This window comes from Tachypleus tridentatus, chromosome 2 (genome assembly GCF_004210375.1).
Source record: "Tachypleus tridentatus isolate NWPU-2018 chromosome 2, ASM421037v1, whole genome shotgun sequence".
NCBI lineage: Eukaryota > Metazoa > Arthropoda > Merostomata > Xiphosura > Limulidae > Tachypleus > Tachypleus tridentatus.
The window spans coordinates 143,417,814-143,433,835 of record NC_134826.1 but is presented as its reverse complement, the minus strand read 5'-3'; the positions used below and the strand labels follow the sequence as shown (position 1 = coordinate 143,433,835).

General features: G+C 32.0%; 1 protein-coding gene and 1 long non-coding RNA gene across 2 annotated transcripts in view; one reads left to right on the top strand and one right to left on the bottom strand.

The window, feature by feature from the left end:
* LOC143245273 (uncharacterized) overlaps positions 1-5,946 on the top strand; it is a 28,588-nt gene extending 22,642 nt beyond the window's left edge. Inside the window, exon 2 of the long non-coding RNA XR_013025546.1 lies at positions 2,543-5,946. This is a non-coding gene — a long non-coding RNA (uncharacterized LOC143245273). The remainder of the gene's footprint in view (positions 1-2,542) is intronic.
* Positions 1-16,022, bottom strand: part of LOC143245272 (voltage-dependent calcium channel type A subunit alpha-1-like) — a 121,722-nt gene that overhangs the window by 46,683 nt on the left and 59,017 nt on the right. Inside the window, exons 22-28 of the mRNA XM_076491430.1 lie at positions 11,727-11,818; positions 5,035-5,185; positions 2,978-3,105; positions 2,732-2,828; positions 1,829-1,934; positions 471-575; positions 152-261 (exon numbers count right to left, since the gene is read on the bottom strand). Of these exons, the coding sequence (XP_076347545.1) occupies positions 152-261; positions 471-575; positions 1,829-1,934; positions 2,732-2,828; positions 2,978-3,105; positions 5,035-5,185; positions 11,727-11,818 (789 nt within the window). The remainder of the gene's footprint in view (positions 1-151; positions 262-470; positions 576-1,828; positions 1,935-2,731; positions 2,829-2,977; positions 3,106-5,034; positions 5,186-11,726; positions 11,819-16,022) is intronic.

The window sequence follows — 16,022 nt, the reverse complement described above, 5'->3', positions numbered from 1 at the left end:
AAAAACAAACACTTGTATAAAGAAGAGCTAACACAAACATTACCACTTCGAAGTTTGGTTGTTTTTTTGGATACGGAAGCCTTTTACTAAAACTATTAATCAGAAGATTTATACATATCGTGACTTTTACTCTTATAACACACATACTTACTGCCAAGCTGCCTGCAGTAGGAATCTGGCCAAACCGTGAGGACTTCCAGTTTTCTAGTATCAAAAGAGCCGCATAAACTTTACCAACAGTGAGCGAACCCTCGCGGAGTTCTATTGGAGAAATAAAAAAATATTTTCTGATTTCGTAATAATAAATATTTGAACTTGACAACATGACAGAAAAAAACCAAATAATCTCATTTTAACAAGACTTACATAATTCAAGAAACATTAATTCAGACATTTAGTGAGACAGTATATCCAAACTGATTTTTATTGAATACTGAACATTGTTACTTTATATGTTGTATACTAAGTACCGTCTTCTGGTGGTATTATTTTATCCAGCAGTTTTTTAGCTTGCAGTGGCCACAGTTTCTTTATGGTTTTTCGAAGTTCCCTGTCAGCCTGATCCATTTCCTCGGCTAAACAGAATATGTAAAGCATTGAAAAGTATGACCGATATATATGTACACTCAACTAATGCAGTACATTAATTCTTCATTATAAATTAAAATCAGCGACATAAAACAACAGTGAACTTTATATAAACTAGAAACAATATAAAATATTTTAATAAATTCTGATTTATATATACTAGGTGGAGTACCCGACCCTTGGACGGAAGTTGTGTAAATTCATAATGGATTATTTATCCTAGGACATAAAGCTGCTCCATTATATGTGATTGTGAAAAAAATCAACCATAAAAACAGCAAAACACGGATAATTTTATAAGCTGTACGTATCTTCCGTGGGACCCAATGAACATCCATACAAAATTTGGTGAAAAATCCTTTTACAGGGGGGAGTGGTAAGAAAACAAAACGCCCATTCAAAATCGCAAAACGTAAAATTCCAAACTGAAAAATAGTACGTATCTCCGAATGAACCACATGAACCAGTTTGGGTGAAGATCAATCCAAACCCTGCGATGTAGATACATGGTTATACAATAAAGGGTACTATTATATTTATTTATATAAGAAAACATTACGTTACATTCTTAGAACTCTAGTTTTTGCTTTAGACCTGTCTTAATATCCCGCACCTCCATCTAGCGAACATTTAAATAACAACATTAATAATATTCGAATCGAGAAAAATAAAGTTTTCCGTGACGGGAAACAGAGGCGAAACCAGAAAATCGTGACCCCTATTGCAAATCTACGTACACCTAGCACAGAAACTTAGCGAAGTTGGGTGTTGCACATCACGTGATAAAAGGTTTTTTTCCAGTATCATATAAGCAAGAGTTCAATTATATGATACATCTGTTCGTGTGCGTTTGTTTATGACTTTCATGTATACATATTCACTTCGTATTCCTACAGTTCACTGATGTTTCAAATATATATCGCTTACCAGTATTTTATAGTCGAAGTTTGTTCCGTATCATGCCACAGGTAGTTACAATGACTGACATGAATCGAAACAGCGGTTCACTATTCAATACAAAAACATCTATTCGGAATTAATTATATACAATTATTTCCGAGCTTTCTGAATTATTGGATCCTACGACATCTTCCTAATGAAGTGCACTCTGTAGCGACTGGTCCTCAGGTAATTAAATTACATCAGCTTCAAATAACCTACGTCAAATAAGTTTTGTCCGAGGACGTCCAGTATATTAACTACATGAACCTGTAGTTAAACTGTACAGTTACTGACATACCTGGTCTCATCTTGATGCTTAGGTTTTCTCGTATTAAAGCGAAGAGGGTTGTGGTAAAATTCACTTTACCTTCTTCTGATGCTGGCATATTCATGCGGATTAGTTTCTAAAAGTACGAAAAGAGAAACAACATTTAACACTGAGTGGAAGTTGTTTGGAAAATGATAAAACTATACATTATTGCGTGTAACAGTATCAGTTTGTTTTGAATTTCGCAGAAAACTACTCGAGGGCTATCTGTGCTAGACGTCCCTAATTTAGCAATGTAAGACTAAAGGGAAGGCAGCTAGTCATCACCACCCACCGCCAACTCTTGGGCTACTCTTTTACTAACGAATAGCGGGATTGACCGTCACATTATAACGCCCCCACAGCTGAAAGGGCGAGCATGTTTGGTGCGACCTGGATTCGAACCCGCGACCCTCGGATTACGGGCTTGGCCATGCCAGAACTACGTGTTTAGTTTCGGACAAGCTAGAAACAGAACAAACTTTTAAAAATTAATTATTATTTACGTTTCGGTGATATTAACCGTCCAACACAAATAGAACAGAAATTCCACGCAGCAATTGAAGTTCATATATTATTCAAAAAAATATGTTAACCAAGAATTAAATACATTACACTAACACCAACAATCATACCTTGGTTATGGAAAAACACAAAACAATGCTTTTCTTATTGTATCAGTTTATGTTATTATTACTTATGTAGATCCTCCGTGCACTCTACCCCACCACCCTCATCAGTGGCTGAATGTGAAGTCTGAGAGCTTATAATGCCAGAAACAGGGTTTCCATACCCGAGGTAGGTAGCGCACACATAGCATTCTATGACTCTTGTTTATGACTCAGATCCGAATGGATATTTATCTGATTCATTACCTCTCGAAATGAACCTTACCTTGTAAGCTAGTCTGTAAGGGCACTTGTTCCCGAACCCTAAAGGCGGGTCCATGTTCCTTAACATATCGTACATCTCCGTATAATGTATGTATCCGCTGTAAGAAATAAACAATTAAAATGTAACTTATGGGTTAAAATACATGATCAAACATTTACGTTTCATCGATAGTTTAACTTATTTTACATATTTTTGCGTCACTATGTTTAAATATCAATTTTCCTTTGCGTCACTGCTGAAACTCACGTGGCATTAGGATCGTACTCTGCCCAAACGCGGATGAATTCATCGAGGTGATGAGCTCCCAAGATGGAGGAATCTCGTGTCAGGTAATCAAAGTTGTCCATAATGACGGCAACGAAAAGGTTCAGCATCTGTAACAAAACAGAGACGAACTGTTGTAGTCAACAGGAACCATTAAAACATCAAACCTTGTTGTCTGACTGAAGCTACATAATATCTTTATCATAAATATACATTGTGTTATTGGTTCACTAAATGTTTGACCGAAGGTGTTCCTTTTCAAAGATAGATAAAACTATTTTTTTTTTCTAACTTCAGAAGTTCATGTGTCATGCTGCGTTGGAATCTATACAGTGCGTAATTGTTGTCGTGAGTCATGACACGCGCATGTTTTACAGACGTCACGACAATACAAACTGCAACGCTTATGTGGTTTTACTTTATTGTCTACTGACATACAACACACTATTGTATAATGGTGACAATGTACTTAAAACAGGTGATCTCTATCCTCAAGCAGCCTTCGGCCCCCGTTCGGAGAAGTGACGTCATCACATAATTAATATACATGGTACTGATGCATAATACATAGAATGATTCGTTGAAAGCGCGACTTGTATTGTACTTCATTAAACATGTACTTGACACCAGTTTGTAAGTTTAAACTGCATTACACAACTCATTCGGTGGGAAAAAGATCGTATATGAATTATTATGATAAAATATATTAACTGAAAAAAATCACAAGTGTGTTATATTTGTATATATCTGTGCTCTGTATGTTTATCCGTTGTGTGTACACAATATAACTTTAAAACCTTAAAGATCGACTGAATTTACATTAGTGAGAGCTACGTGATTTAGATATGATATAAATTTGTTAATGACGTGAAATCTCATGAGATTTTCTTGGGTTTATGGCCGAAAATGTTGACTGACAGGGGAGTAGATCCTGGGATGGATGGGGTATACGTCCCCCTTCATTTTAGGTGGGGGTAAGGTGCATACAATTATCCCCCCTACAGTTTGATCTGTTGAATTGTTTTATTGCATCACAGGCCTACAAATTGTGTGTTTGTTCTTGTGATTCTCGTATTCTTACCAATCAAATTACATAAATTAGGCCTAGATGTAGGCTTTTTCAGGAGCCGAAATATACATCTTTAATTTAGGCGTGCTTCTAAGCTTTTCGATCTAAGCGATAGTTCGTAAGTATCAGTCAGTAGGCCTAAGTATACATACAAGTATCGTAGCAACAAGATAACTCTGTGACTGCACGTTTACAGCTTTCAGGCTCACGTAATCAGAGATTACCAACTTGCAAATTGAACAGTCGACATAAGTGGTTACAAAAATCATTCCCACCATCGGGTGTAAAAAATCTACGTCCCTGTTGACTGACATTGAACAAAAGATCAGATACGATGCAATCATTATAACTTTCTCTGTATGTGAAGAATGTGTACGTGATGTAGTTATGCATGACGTATAAGTTTGTGTGTATGTATGACAAGTTAGACATATTAATGATATATTATACTGGTGTGTATATACGCTGGAGTATAAAGCTATGACTTATTAACACTTGTTACCATCGGGTAACTTTGTATTTTTCGTTATATACTTTTGTAATAAAGTGCTTACCAATGTAGATGTGAGACGCACGACATTTTTTTTAAAAACACATCGAATATAGTTCATAGTAACACAAGTGTGGAACCCTCAACACAATGTTGCTAGTAAGTATCACAACCATAAGGCTAAATGAAAAGAATAGACTAGGCTAAAGGAAAATAGACTAGGTTAAATGGGAAGAACGGACAAGGCTAAATAGTAAACTAGGTTATAATAGACTAGGCTAAATGGGACCAATAGACTAGGCTAAACAGAAATAAAAAACAAGGCTAAATTGGACCAATAGACTAGGTTAAACAGGAACAATAAACTAGGCTAAACTAAAATAATAGAATAGGCTAAATGGGACGAATAGACTGAGCTAAAGAAAATAATAGATTAGGCTAAACTTAAAGAACAGACTAGTGTAAACTGGAACGACTTACCAGAAATGAACAAAAAAAGATAAAACTGACAAAGTAGGTGTAAGCCACGTTGCTTCCGCACTCGTCACGTGACTTATTTGACCGGATATCGCAGGGTCGACCTTTGACACAGGACAACATGATGGCTTGCCAATTCTCTCCTGTTGCACACCTATTGTTTTACACGAGGGAAGGAGTTTGTTAGTTAAGAAGTAACATGAGAGAAAGAGTTTTACAGAATAAACTTACAACATTACTCTCAAATAAATCCATTCAAATGTTTTTGAAATATTTTATTACAATAAACCCTTTGGAAAACCGACGACAAACGAATTTCCTTCCGACTCACTTATACGAGTAATATCATACGTGATTGAAACCTAATTCAATTATTGCGTATAAATTAGAATTGGAAAACAATCCCAATTTATAGAACTGTTTTTAAATCTCTCAATAAGAGTTAGGTCTACGGACTGTATCACAATGAACAACTGTAGGCATTTACCTATTTCAGTACCTGAGAAAAACTACCATAATGTTGGGGTAAAGTAACTTATTCTCTATTCAAAATACACATAAACTTCTAGAGGCGAATTGATTTTCATCAAATTTCAAGTCGAGCTATTCTGTAATTCTCGTTCTGCAAGCTCGGATTTCTCCCTAAATAATTATTTTCTCCAAATGTATCATTGTATTTTATGAAGTTTTACAATATAATAATTATTTTCTCCAAATGTATCATTGTATTTTATGAAGTTTTATAATATAATAATTATTTTCTCCAAATGTATCATTGTATTTTATGAAGTTTCATAATACAATAATTATTTTCTCCAAATGTTCATTGTATTTTATGAAGTTTTATAATATAATAATTATTTTCTCCAAATGTATCACTGTATTTTATGAAGTTTTATAATACAATAATTATTTTCTCCAAATGTTCATTGTATTTTATGAAGTTTTATAATACAATAATTACTTTCTCCAAATGTTCATTGTATTTTATGAAGTTTTATAATACAATAATTATTTTCTCCAAATGTTCATTGTATTTTATGAAGTTTTATAATACAATAATTATTTTCTCCAAATGTTCATTGTATTTTATGAAGTTTTATAATACAATAATTATTTTCTCCAAATGTTCATTGTATTTTATGAAGTTTTATAATACAATAATTATTTTCTCCAAATGTTCATTGTATTTTATGAAGTTTTATAATACAATAATTATTTTCTCCAAATGTATCATTGTATTTTATGAAGTTTTATTTTAAAATAACATTCAGTTTAAAAAATCAGTTAAAACTCAATAATATTACTAAAATGTTTCTTACCTTAATTATTTAACAATCTACAGAGGAAGGTTAAAAAAAATTATAAATATAATAGAAAATAATGACCAGCACAGTGTTGAACCCGGATCTTTCTGGGGAGGGTTGTATGCGTTAAATTGGGATAATTAATTAAAATTATAATTCGACAAAACGGAAGCCACAGAAGGGGGTGATTTTTTGAAAAAAAAAAGATCACTGATTAAGTTACGTTCTTAACAACATTACGTATGTTCATGTCTATTCAGTGTTGAAACAGACTTCTCTGAATGTACTGTAGGAAACAAAGCTAAATATGTTAGCACTAATGAATCGATTATCAAATAAAATAAATAAATAATTATCCTGCTTGTATAAACCATGTATGAAACAACTCATTTTAAGCATACGAAGCTTTTTATCTCTGTGTCCGAAGTGCGATAGACTGGATCCGGAGTACGATATTTGTTGATAATAAACACAAGGTCTTCCCACAGTAGCATAGTGGACTTGTATCATTAGAAACTGGGTTTCGATACCTATTGTGAGTAGAACAAAGATAGCTCTTTGTCTAGTTCTGTGCTACAAACAAACAACGATAAATTAGCTGCTGCAGGTCTCAGAACCCTCTTGAACGGTCACACTGAGAGGTCTCTCAACTTGATGACAACAGTAACTGATACCAAAACTATTTGACTTTTAAAGGTAGCTATTTACTGCCTCTCGCTGACCCAATGTTAAACAAGAGAGCTTATAAGGCTAAAATGGGAGGTTCGAACTCCACTGTGGAGATAGTAATGACAGCCCATCACACAGCTTTGTGTTTACGAACAAACAAATACTACATTAGTTAGCCTACTGTGTTGCTTTGCGCTTAAGATCAAAATAAACAACCTATTAATATTCATGTTTTAAACAAATGCGGTGTACATATTCTGTATTACGATCATTATGTAGTGTATCAGATTCAAATTGGCGCCTGTTTGTCCGAACTCGTACAAAGGTCCATATGTGAGATTATATACATATATAATATCTAATTTTGCGCCTAAGGTCTCGTCTGATGTCATCATGTATTAAGTCGTATAGGCCCACATGTAAGATACATCACAGTGAAACTTGCCCAACGCTCCCCTCTTCTCCGCCGCAGTCGTAAGTCATCATAGAGTTAAAAACATTACTGTTCTATTGGCAAGAAGTTTGTTACTGTTGAAAAGGAAACATTCTGTTGTAATGTTTCCCTTTTACTTTGTTTACTTCAATAAAAGTCCCTATGCTGTGTATAACAAATTTGTATAAGATAGAATTAATCAACGTATCAGTGCTACACAAATCTGGGATCGTTCAGTGTACCATGAAGGGACCACCGATGAAGTATGCGAATGCTATGTAAATTCATAACCACCTGTAAGTGTTAGTTACATTAACCGTCTCGGTATAAAACTACCCGGTTTACATTTAGCATACACGAGACTTCACTTCTTGGAAAAAGAAACGCAATCTGTGCTACAGTGCCCAAAGTTTAAGTCGCGCATATAAGTGCAACCACAAGCGACCTTACAGTGGCTGGTGATTTCAAATGAAAAAAAAAAACTCAGTTATTTTCAAGATACGTAAAGGCAGGTGCAATGACGTGAAGGAATATTAGAATATTTTATGTTGCTAGAGTTCCTCAGTTAATAAAAACAAAGATAACAGAACATAAGTACTGTTTGATTTCCTGTAGTTAAAGAAACCAGTAAGTAATGGCCCATTCATAAACATTGTATCAAAGCCTGAAGAAAAGTGTTTGCTGTGTGAAATGGGAGATAGCAGTACAAAACTAACTGGTTAATACAACAGCAATGATCAACTCAAATAGGTAATTGTTTGAAATTGGCATGATAAGTACTAGGTAATTTCGATTAGATAAAAATGAGGGAAAATAATTATATATATATATAATAAAATTATATAGGGAAATAAATACGCAAAATTTACAAATTATTTAAAAGTCGCAGTAATAATGAAAACGTATATATGATTGGTTAAACATAACAATAAAGATAAAAAAGATGTGTTATTGGTTAAAAGCAACAATAAAGCTGAAGGTAGACGTCTGATTGGTTACAGAATAAAACACAGCTGAAAGTAGACGTATGATTGGTTAAAAGTAACGTAAGTATGAAAATGTATGTAGCTGCTTAAAAATACTAGGAATATGTGATATTACAACACCAGGAGCGTTGCACTAAAACACAAACTATAAGTAACAAGTTTTTTTTTAAAAAAAGAGGGGCTATCATTAGGTCATTTATTTTTAAAATTAAAATGTTTCCTATACACTAATGTGCACTACAGAAATTAAGTGATTGTTTAAAAATGTTAATAACAGTATAAAAGTAGAAAGTTAATTTTTCACTGTTGTAATTATCGGTGGATGTCCAGTTTGGGTGAAACAAGCACAGTAACGAAAACGAGCCCAAACATCACAGTAGACGCACGATATGCGTGCCATTAAACACATCGAAGCTGAAATTTCTAAGTCGTGAAACAAAATAAACAGAAAAGTGAAGACGAACTGATGGCTTCTGCAAGTAGTTTAACCACACGCACATAAACAGGACCATGAATAAAAAAAACAATGAGACTCATTCGAAGACGCGCATTTACAATAATTATCACGCTTTCCCACACAGACAAACAAACACAGATATAATGCTTATCAATTCGGAACTTGCCTGAATAACAGCATAAGTCCTTGAAAGAAGTTGCGGAAGTTATTGTGACGCATAACGGCTGTTTCGGGGTTGAGAGCAACATTACCAAAGACCTAGGTTGAGGAAGGGATGTATTGGAGACATCTATTAGTAAACACCACTATTCTAGAAGGTCCAATAATCTACAGTTAGGACTACTTTGTCTAAATCTAAAATACTGAAGACAGGTAGGAATTCCTCTATCTACCACTAAACAGTTGTACTACGAGAGAGAAAATAGTGCAAGTAAACAGAATCCAAGCAGCGGGAAGGGAAGAAAAAAAAATGAGTTACCTACCACTAAACAGCTGTACTACGAGAGAGAAAATAGTGCAAGAAAACAGAATCCAAGCAGCGGGAAGGGAAGAAAAAAAATAGATATGAGTTCAGGGAAAAACAAAGGGAATTATTTCGTGACTAATAAATAAAAACAGTGAGTAACACAATATAATTAAACAGGTTCATTTTACTTCCTAGTTACATCTTCCTACATGCCACAACGGAGTGAAACTAGTGATCGGCACTATATAACATGGAAAGAGCCCTAAATGTTTTTTCTTTTATTTTTTATTATACGTGTAGAGTCGGTAGACTGAGAAAGAAGGTCATTGGCTGGAACTTCTGTTAGTTTAGAAAAACAACAACAAAGGTAACTCGTGTAAAACATAACGTCTATTGACAGCTTCTTTATTGATGTGTTTGTTATTCTAGATAACAGTGGATACTTATATATCAAAGTCTCTGAACGTATTGTTATAAGGAATACTTTGGAACGATGTTTTTCATGTTTCATAAAAGAAACGTTATTTTGACGACAGCCACAAGAAATAATCTCGCAAATAAGATTCGGGTTTTCTTTTCTTTCCAGAGAGGTATTTTGGTTTTTGAATTTCGCGCGAAGCTACACGAGGGCTATCTGCGCTAGCCGTCCCTAATTTTGCAGTGTAAGACTAGAGGGAAGGCAGCTAGTCATCACCACCCACCGCCAATTGTTGGGCTAACTCTTTTACCAACGAATAGTGGGATTGACCGTAATTTTATAACGCCCCCAAGGCTGAAAGGGCAAGCATGTTTGGTGTGACGGGGACTCGAACCCGCCACCCTCGGATTACGAGTCGAACTTTCCAAAGAGAAGATTATGTTTTGATAACACGAGTTTTAATTTCGAGAAAAACAAAAGTCACATACATGACTGAAACAAATCCCAAGAACCTATATGTCATCGGGACCTCGCATTGTTTTCCATGTTGAAACAAAACACGTGTGACTTGAAAATCTTAACCATACATTTATTGTCGGGTCCTGATCTACAATAGCCAAGGTTTGCTTAAGCATGTGATTCAATCAGTGACAGCCAATATTTATTTATAAATGATATATATGGAAGTTCTGTTTACAATCTTCATTGGCAGAAAAAATACATACAAACGTTAGTGTTCGGATAATATCTCTTTGCAGTACTTACATTTTACGAGAGATGTTTGATATTAAGGAAATATTTTGTGTTAATATCATGTATTTGTTTCTTTAAAAAATATTTGCACACTTCAACAATAACAACAACAAGAAAGCACCTAGTGCAACTTTCTGTTAACCATTTTTTTCTGACATAGAATGATAATTAATATTAAAAGGTTCAAATTCCCTAAACGCTAAACAACTGTGATATGGTCTAATGGTCTTTAGGTTGTTTCTGTAGAGAAGCCTTGAAAAGTTGTGTCCTCACGTCCAACCTTTGAAACAGTATCTGTTTACACGTTTAGACGTTGTTATATTTACATTTAGTTTGAATTTGATAATCTAAAGTGTGCACTAATTTTATCGTGAAGCCTAATTTAATTATGTCTCAGTAACAAAATTAGTTTTATCAAATATTCAAGAATCTCTCAATCCTGATGTAAATTTAAATCGTTGATTTTTTTTCAATGAATTTCCAAGTCAAAGCTTACTGTGTTTCAAAATCCGTAACAACAATATCTACCACCCGTTTCGCGATCTAATTTCGCGTTTTTTACCAATACGAACATATTATATTATCTGTTTTTCAGTTTCTACCCAGGTCACGTCACCTTCCTTGCATTTCAAAGACGACGAAAATATCGGTAATTCTCAGTAACTGATAGAAAAACAAGCAGAACACACGTTTAACCAATCATAATTTCGGTTGGGAATAAATAAGCCTTAGTAATATCCAGTACATACCTATAACTTTACATTTAACTCAACTGTTATCGCTTTTCCAACGAGACAAGTTTTCTGATAATTTATTTAAAATCTCTAACGTAAGATTTCAAATGTTTTGTGGACATAATAAAGTTTTTTCCACAATCGTATACCACACAGCTGTTTTTTCAATGTTGTTAAAATTTTGTCATGTTTAAGATATTTACATTTAATATTAGGCTTGGAGATAGAATTACCATTTTCGTATTAGAAATTCAAGGGTAATTTCCAGCAAATGCTTCAAATAAACGAGATATTCGCGTATTTGTCAGACGTTTCAGTTCTCGCGACCCGACTGGAGATACCACTTCAAATTTGTGGAGGGTTACATTTCGGTCTGATTTTTCTATTGCCCTGAGAGAAATGCAAGGATATATGGCTGATTCACGACAAGGCCTGGCTGATTCACGACAAGGCCTGACTACGGTCGACTCACCTAAACAGGAGAATCAAGGACTGCAGGAAGGTACGGAAGTTGTTGTGGCGGTTTATATCTGAATCTGGATCATTCTGGATGTTTCCGAACACCTGGTAGGGTTAGTGACAGTGATGTAGGTGGGAGGCAGTAGTTTACAAGTTAGAGAAATCAATCAAGAAACATAGAGTAAAGAGAGAAAGAGAAAAAAAAAGACACTGAGAAACAGAGAACGGGTTTATATGCAAATAAGTTTGCTGCTAAAACTTTCTTTAACGTCTAAACCTGTTTAATTTTCTTTTCGGGCAAACACAAAATAGTAAAAAATCATTAACTGGTGGTAATTTGGATCAAAAGTTTAAAAAAAACCTAAACAATTTCTTCGTTATATTAACTTAAATACATCAGGTTAAATTAGTATGACTAATTATTTCATATTACATTATTATCATTTATTATATGGAACAAATTATATCCTTATTATCATTATATCATTTATTATATGGAATAGAATGATATCCTTATTATCATTATATCATTATTATCATTTATTATATGAAACGGAATGATATCCTTATTATCATTTATTATATGGAATAGAATGATATCCTTATCACCATTATCATTATATCATTATTATCATTTATTATATGAAACGGAATGATATCCTTATTATCATTATTATCATTTATTATATGGAAGAGAATGATATCCTTAAAGGTTGCTGCTCAGAATTTCCTTTCTTTTACCTAGATAAAGAATAAAATATCTTTTCACGGTCTTTCACAACATCGCAATAGAGATATAAATATAGATACAGAACTATCACTACATGTACATAACATTATAGGGATAATCTTTGTAGATGTAGACACAAAACTACCAAAAAATATACATCACTTTATAAAGACAATCTTTGTAGATATATTGACACAGAACTATCACTAAATATACATCACTTTATAAAGACAATCTTTGTAGATATAGATACAGAACTATCACTAAATATACATCACTTTATAAAGACAATCTTTGTAGATATATTGACACAGAACTATCACTAAATATACATCACTTTATAAAGACAATCTTTGTAGATATAGATACAGAACTATCACTAAATATACATCACTTTATAAAGACAATCTTTGTAGATATAGACACAGAACTATCATTAAATATACATCACTTTATAAAGACAATCTTTGTAGATATAGACACAGAACTATCATTAAATATACATCACTTTATAAAGACAATCTTTGTGGATATAGACACAGAACTATCACTAAATACACATCACTTTATAAAGACAATCTTTGTAGATATAGATACAGAACTATCACTAAATATACATCACTTTATAAAGATAATCTTTGTAGATATATTGATACAGAACTATCACTAAATATACATCACTTTATAAAGATAATCTTTGTAGATGTAGACACAGAACTATCACTAAATATACATCACATTATAAAGATAATCTTTGTAGATGTAGACACAGAACTATCACTAAATATACATCACTTTATAAAGACAGGTTTTTTTAGATGTTGACACAGAACTATCACTAAATATACATCACTTTATAAATATAATCTTTGTAGATATATTGATACAGAACTACCACTAAATATACATCACTTTATAAAGATAATCTTTGTAGATATAGATACAGAACTACCACTAAATATACATCACTTTATAAAGACAATCTTTGTAGATATAGATACAGAACTACCACTAAATATACATCACTTTATAAAGACAATCTTTGTAGATATAGATACAGAACTACCACTAAATATACATCACTTTATAAAGACAATCTTTGTAGATATAGATACAGAACTACCACTAAATATACAGCACTTTATAAAGATAATCTTTGTAGATATAGATACAGAACTACCACTAAATATACATCACTTTATAAAGACAATCTTTGTAGATATAGATACAGAACTACCACTAAATATACATCACTTTATAAAGACAATCTTTGTAGATATAGATACAGAACTACCACTAAATATACATCACTTTCTAAAGATAATCTTTGTAGATATAGATACAGAACTATCACTAAATATACATCACTTTATAAAGATAATCTTTGTAGATGTAGACATAGAACTATCACTAAATATACATCACTTTATAGAGATAATCTTTGTAGATATATTGATACAGAACTACCACTAAATATACATCACTTTATAAAGACAATCTTTGTAGATATAGATACAGAACTATCACTAAATATACATCACTTTATAAAGATAATCTTTGTAGATGTAGACACAGAACTATCATTAAATATACATCACTTTATAAAGATAATCTTTGTAGATGTAGACACAGAACTACCACTAAATATACATCACTTTATAAAGATAATCTTTGTAGAGGTAGACACAGAACTATCACTAAATATACATCACTTTATAAAGATAATCTTTGTAGATGTAGGCACAGAACTATCACTAAATATACATCACTTTATAAAGATAATCTTTGTAGATATATTGATGCAGAACTACCACTAAATATACATCACATTATAGAAATAATCTTTGTAGATATAGATACAGAACTACCACTAAATATACATCACTTTATAAAGATAATCTTTGTAGATATAGATACAGAACTACCACTAAATATACATCACTTTATAAAGATAATCTTTGTTGATATAGACACAGAACTATCACTAAATATACATCACTTTATAAAGATAATCTTTGTAGATATATTGATACAGAACTACCACTAAATATACATCACTTTATAGAGATAATCTTTGTAGATATAGATACAGAACTACCACTAAATATACATCACTTTATAAAGATAATCTTTGTAGATATAGATACAGAACTACCACTAAATATACATCACTTTATAAAGATAATCTTTGTTGATATAGACACAGAACTATCACTAAATATACATCACTTTATAAAGATAATCTTTGTAGATATAGACACAAAACTATCACTAAATATACATCACTTTATAAAGATAATCTTTGTAGATATAGATACAGAACTACCACTAAATATACATCACTTTATAAAGATAATCTTTGTAGATATAGATACAGAACTACCACTAAATATACATCACTTTATAAAGATAATCTTTGTAGATATAGACACAGAACTATCACTAAATATACATCACTTTATAAAGATAATCTTTGTAGATATAGATACAGAACTACCACTAAATATACATCACATTATAGAGATAATCTTTGTAGATATATTGATACAGAACTACCACTAAATATACATCACATTATAGAGATAATCTTTGTAGATATATTGATACAGAACTAGCACTAAATATACATCACATTATAGAGATAACTTTTGTAGATATATTGATACAGAACTATCACTAAATATACATCACTTTATAAAGATAATCTTTGTAGATATAGATACAGAACTAGCACTAAATATACATCACATTATAGAGATAATCTTTGTAGATATAGATACAGAACTACCACTAAATATACATCACTTTATAAAGATAATCTTTGTAGATATAGATACAGAACTAGCACTAAATATACATCACATTATAGAGATAACTTTTGTAGATATAGATACAGAACTACCACTAAATATACATCACTTTATAAAGATAATCTTTGTAGATATATTGATACAGAACTACTACTAAATATACATCACATTATAGAGATAATCTTTGTAGATATAGATACAGAACTAGCACTAAATATACATCACTTTATAAAGATAATCTTTGTAGATGTAGACACAGAACTATCATTAAATATACATCACTTTATAAAGATAATCTTTGTAGATGTAGACACAGAACTACCACTAAATATACATCACTTTATAAAGATAATCTTTGTAGATGTAGACACAGAACTACCACTAAATATACATCACTTTATAAAATAATCTTTGTAGATATAGACACAGAACTATCACTAAATATACATCACTTTATACAGATAATCTTTGTAGATATATTGATACAGAACTAGCACTAAATATACATCACATTATAGAAATAATCTTTGTAGATATATAGATACAGAACTATCACTAAATATACATCACTTTATACAGATAATCTTTGTAGATATAGATACAGAACTAGCACTAAATATACATCACATTATAGAAATAATCTTTGTAGATATATAGATACAGAACTACCACTAAATATACATCACTTTATAGAAATAATCTTTGTAGATATATAGATACAGAACTATCACTAAATATACATCACTTTATACAGACAATCTTTGTAGAT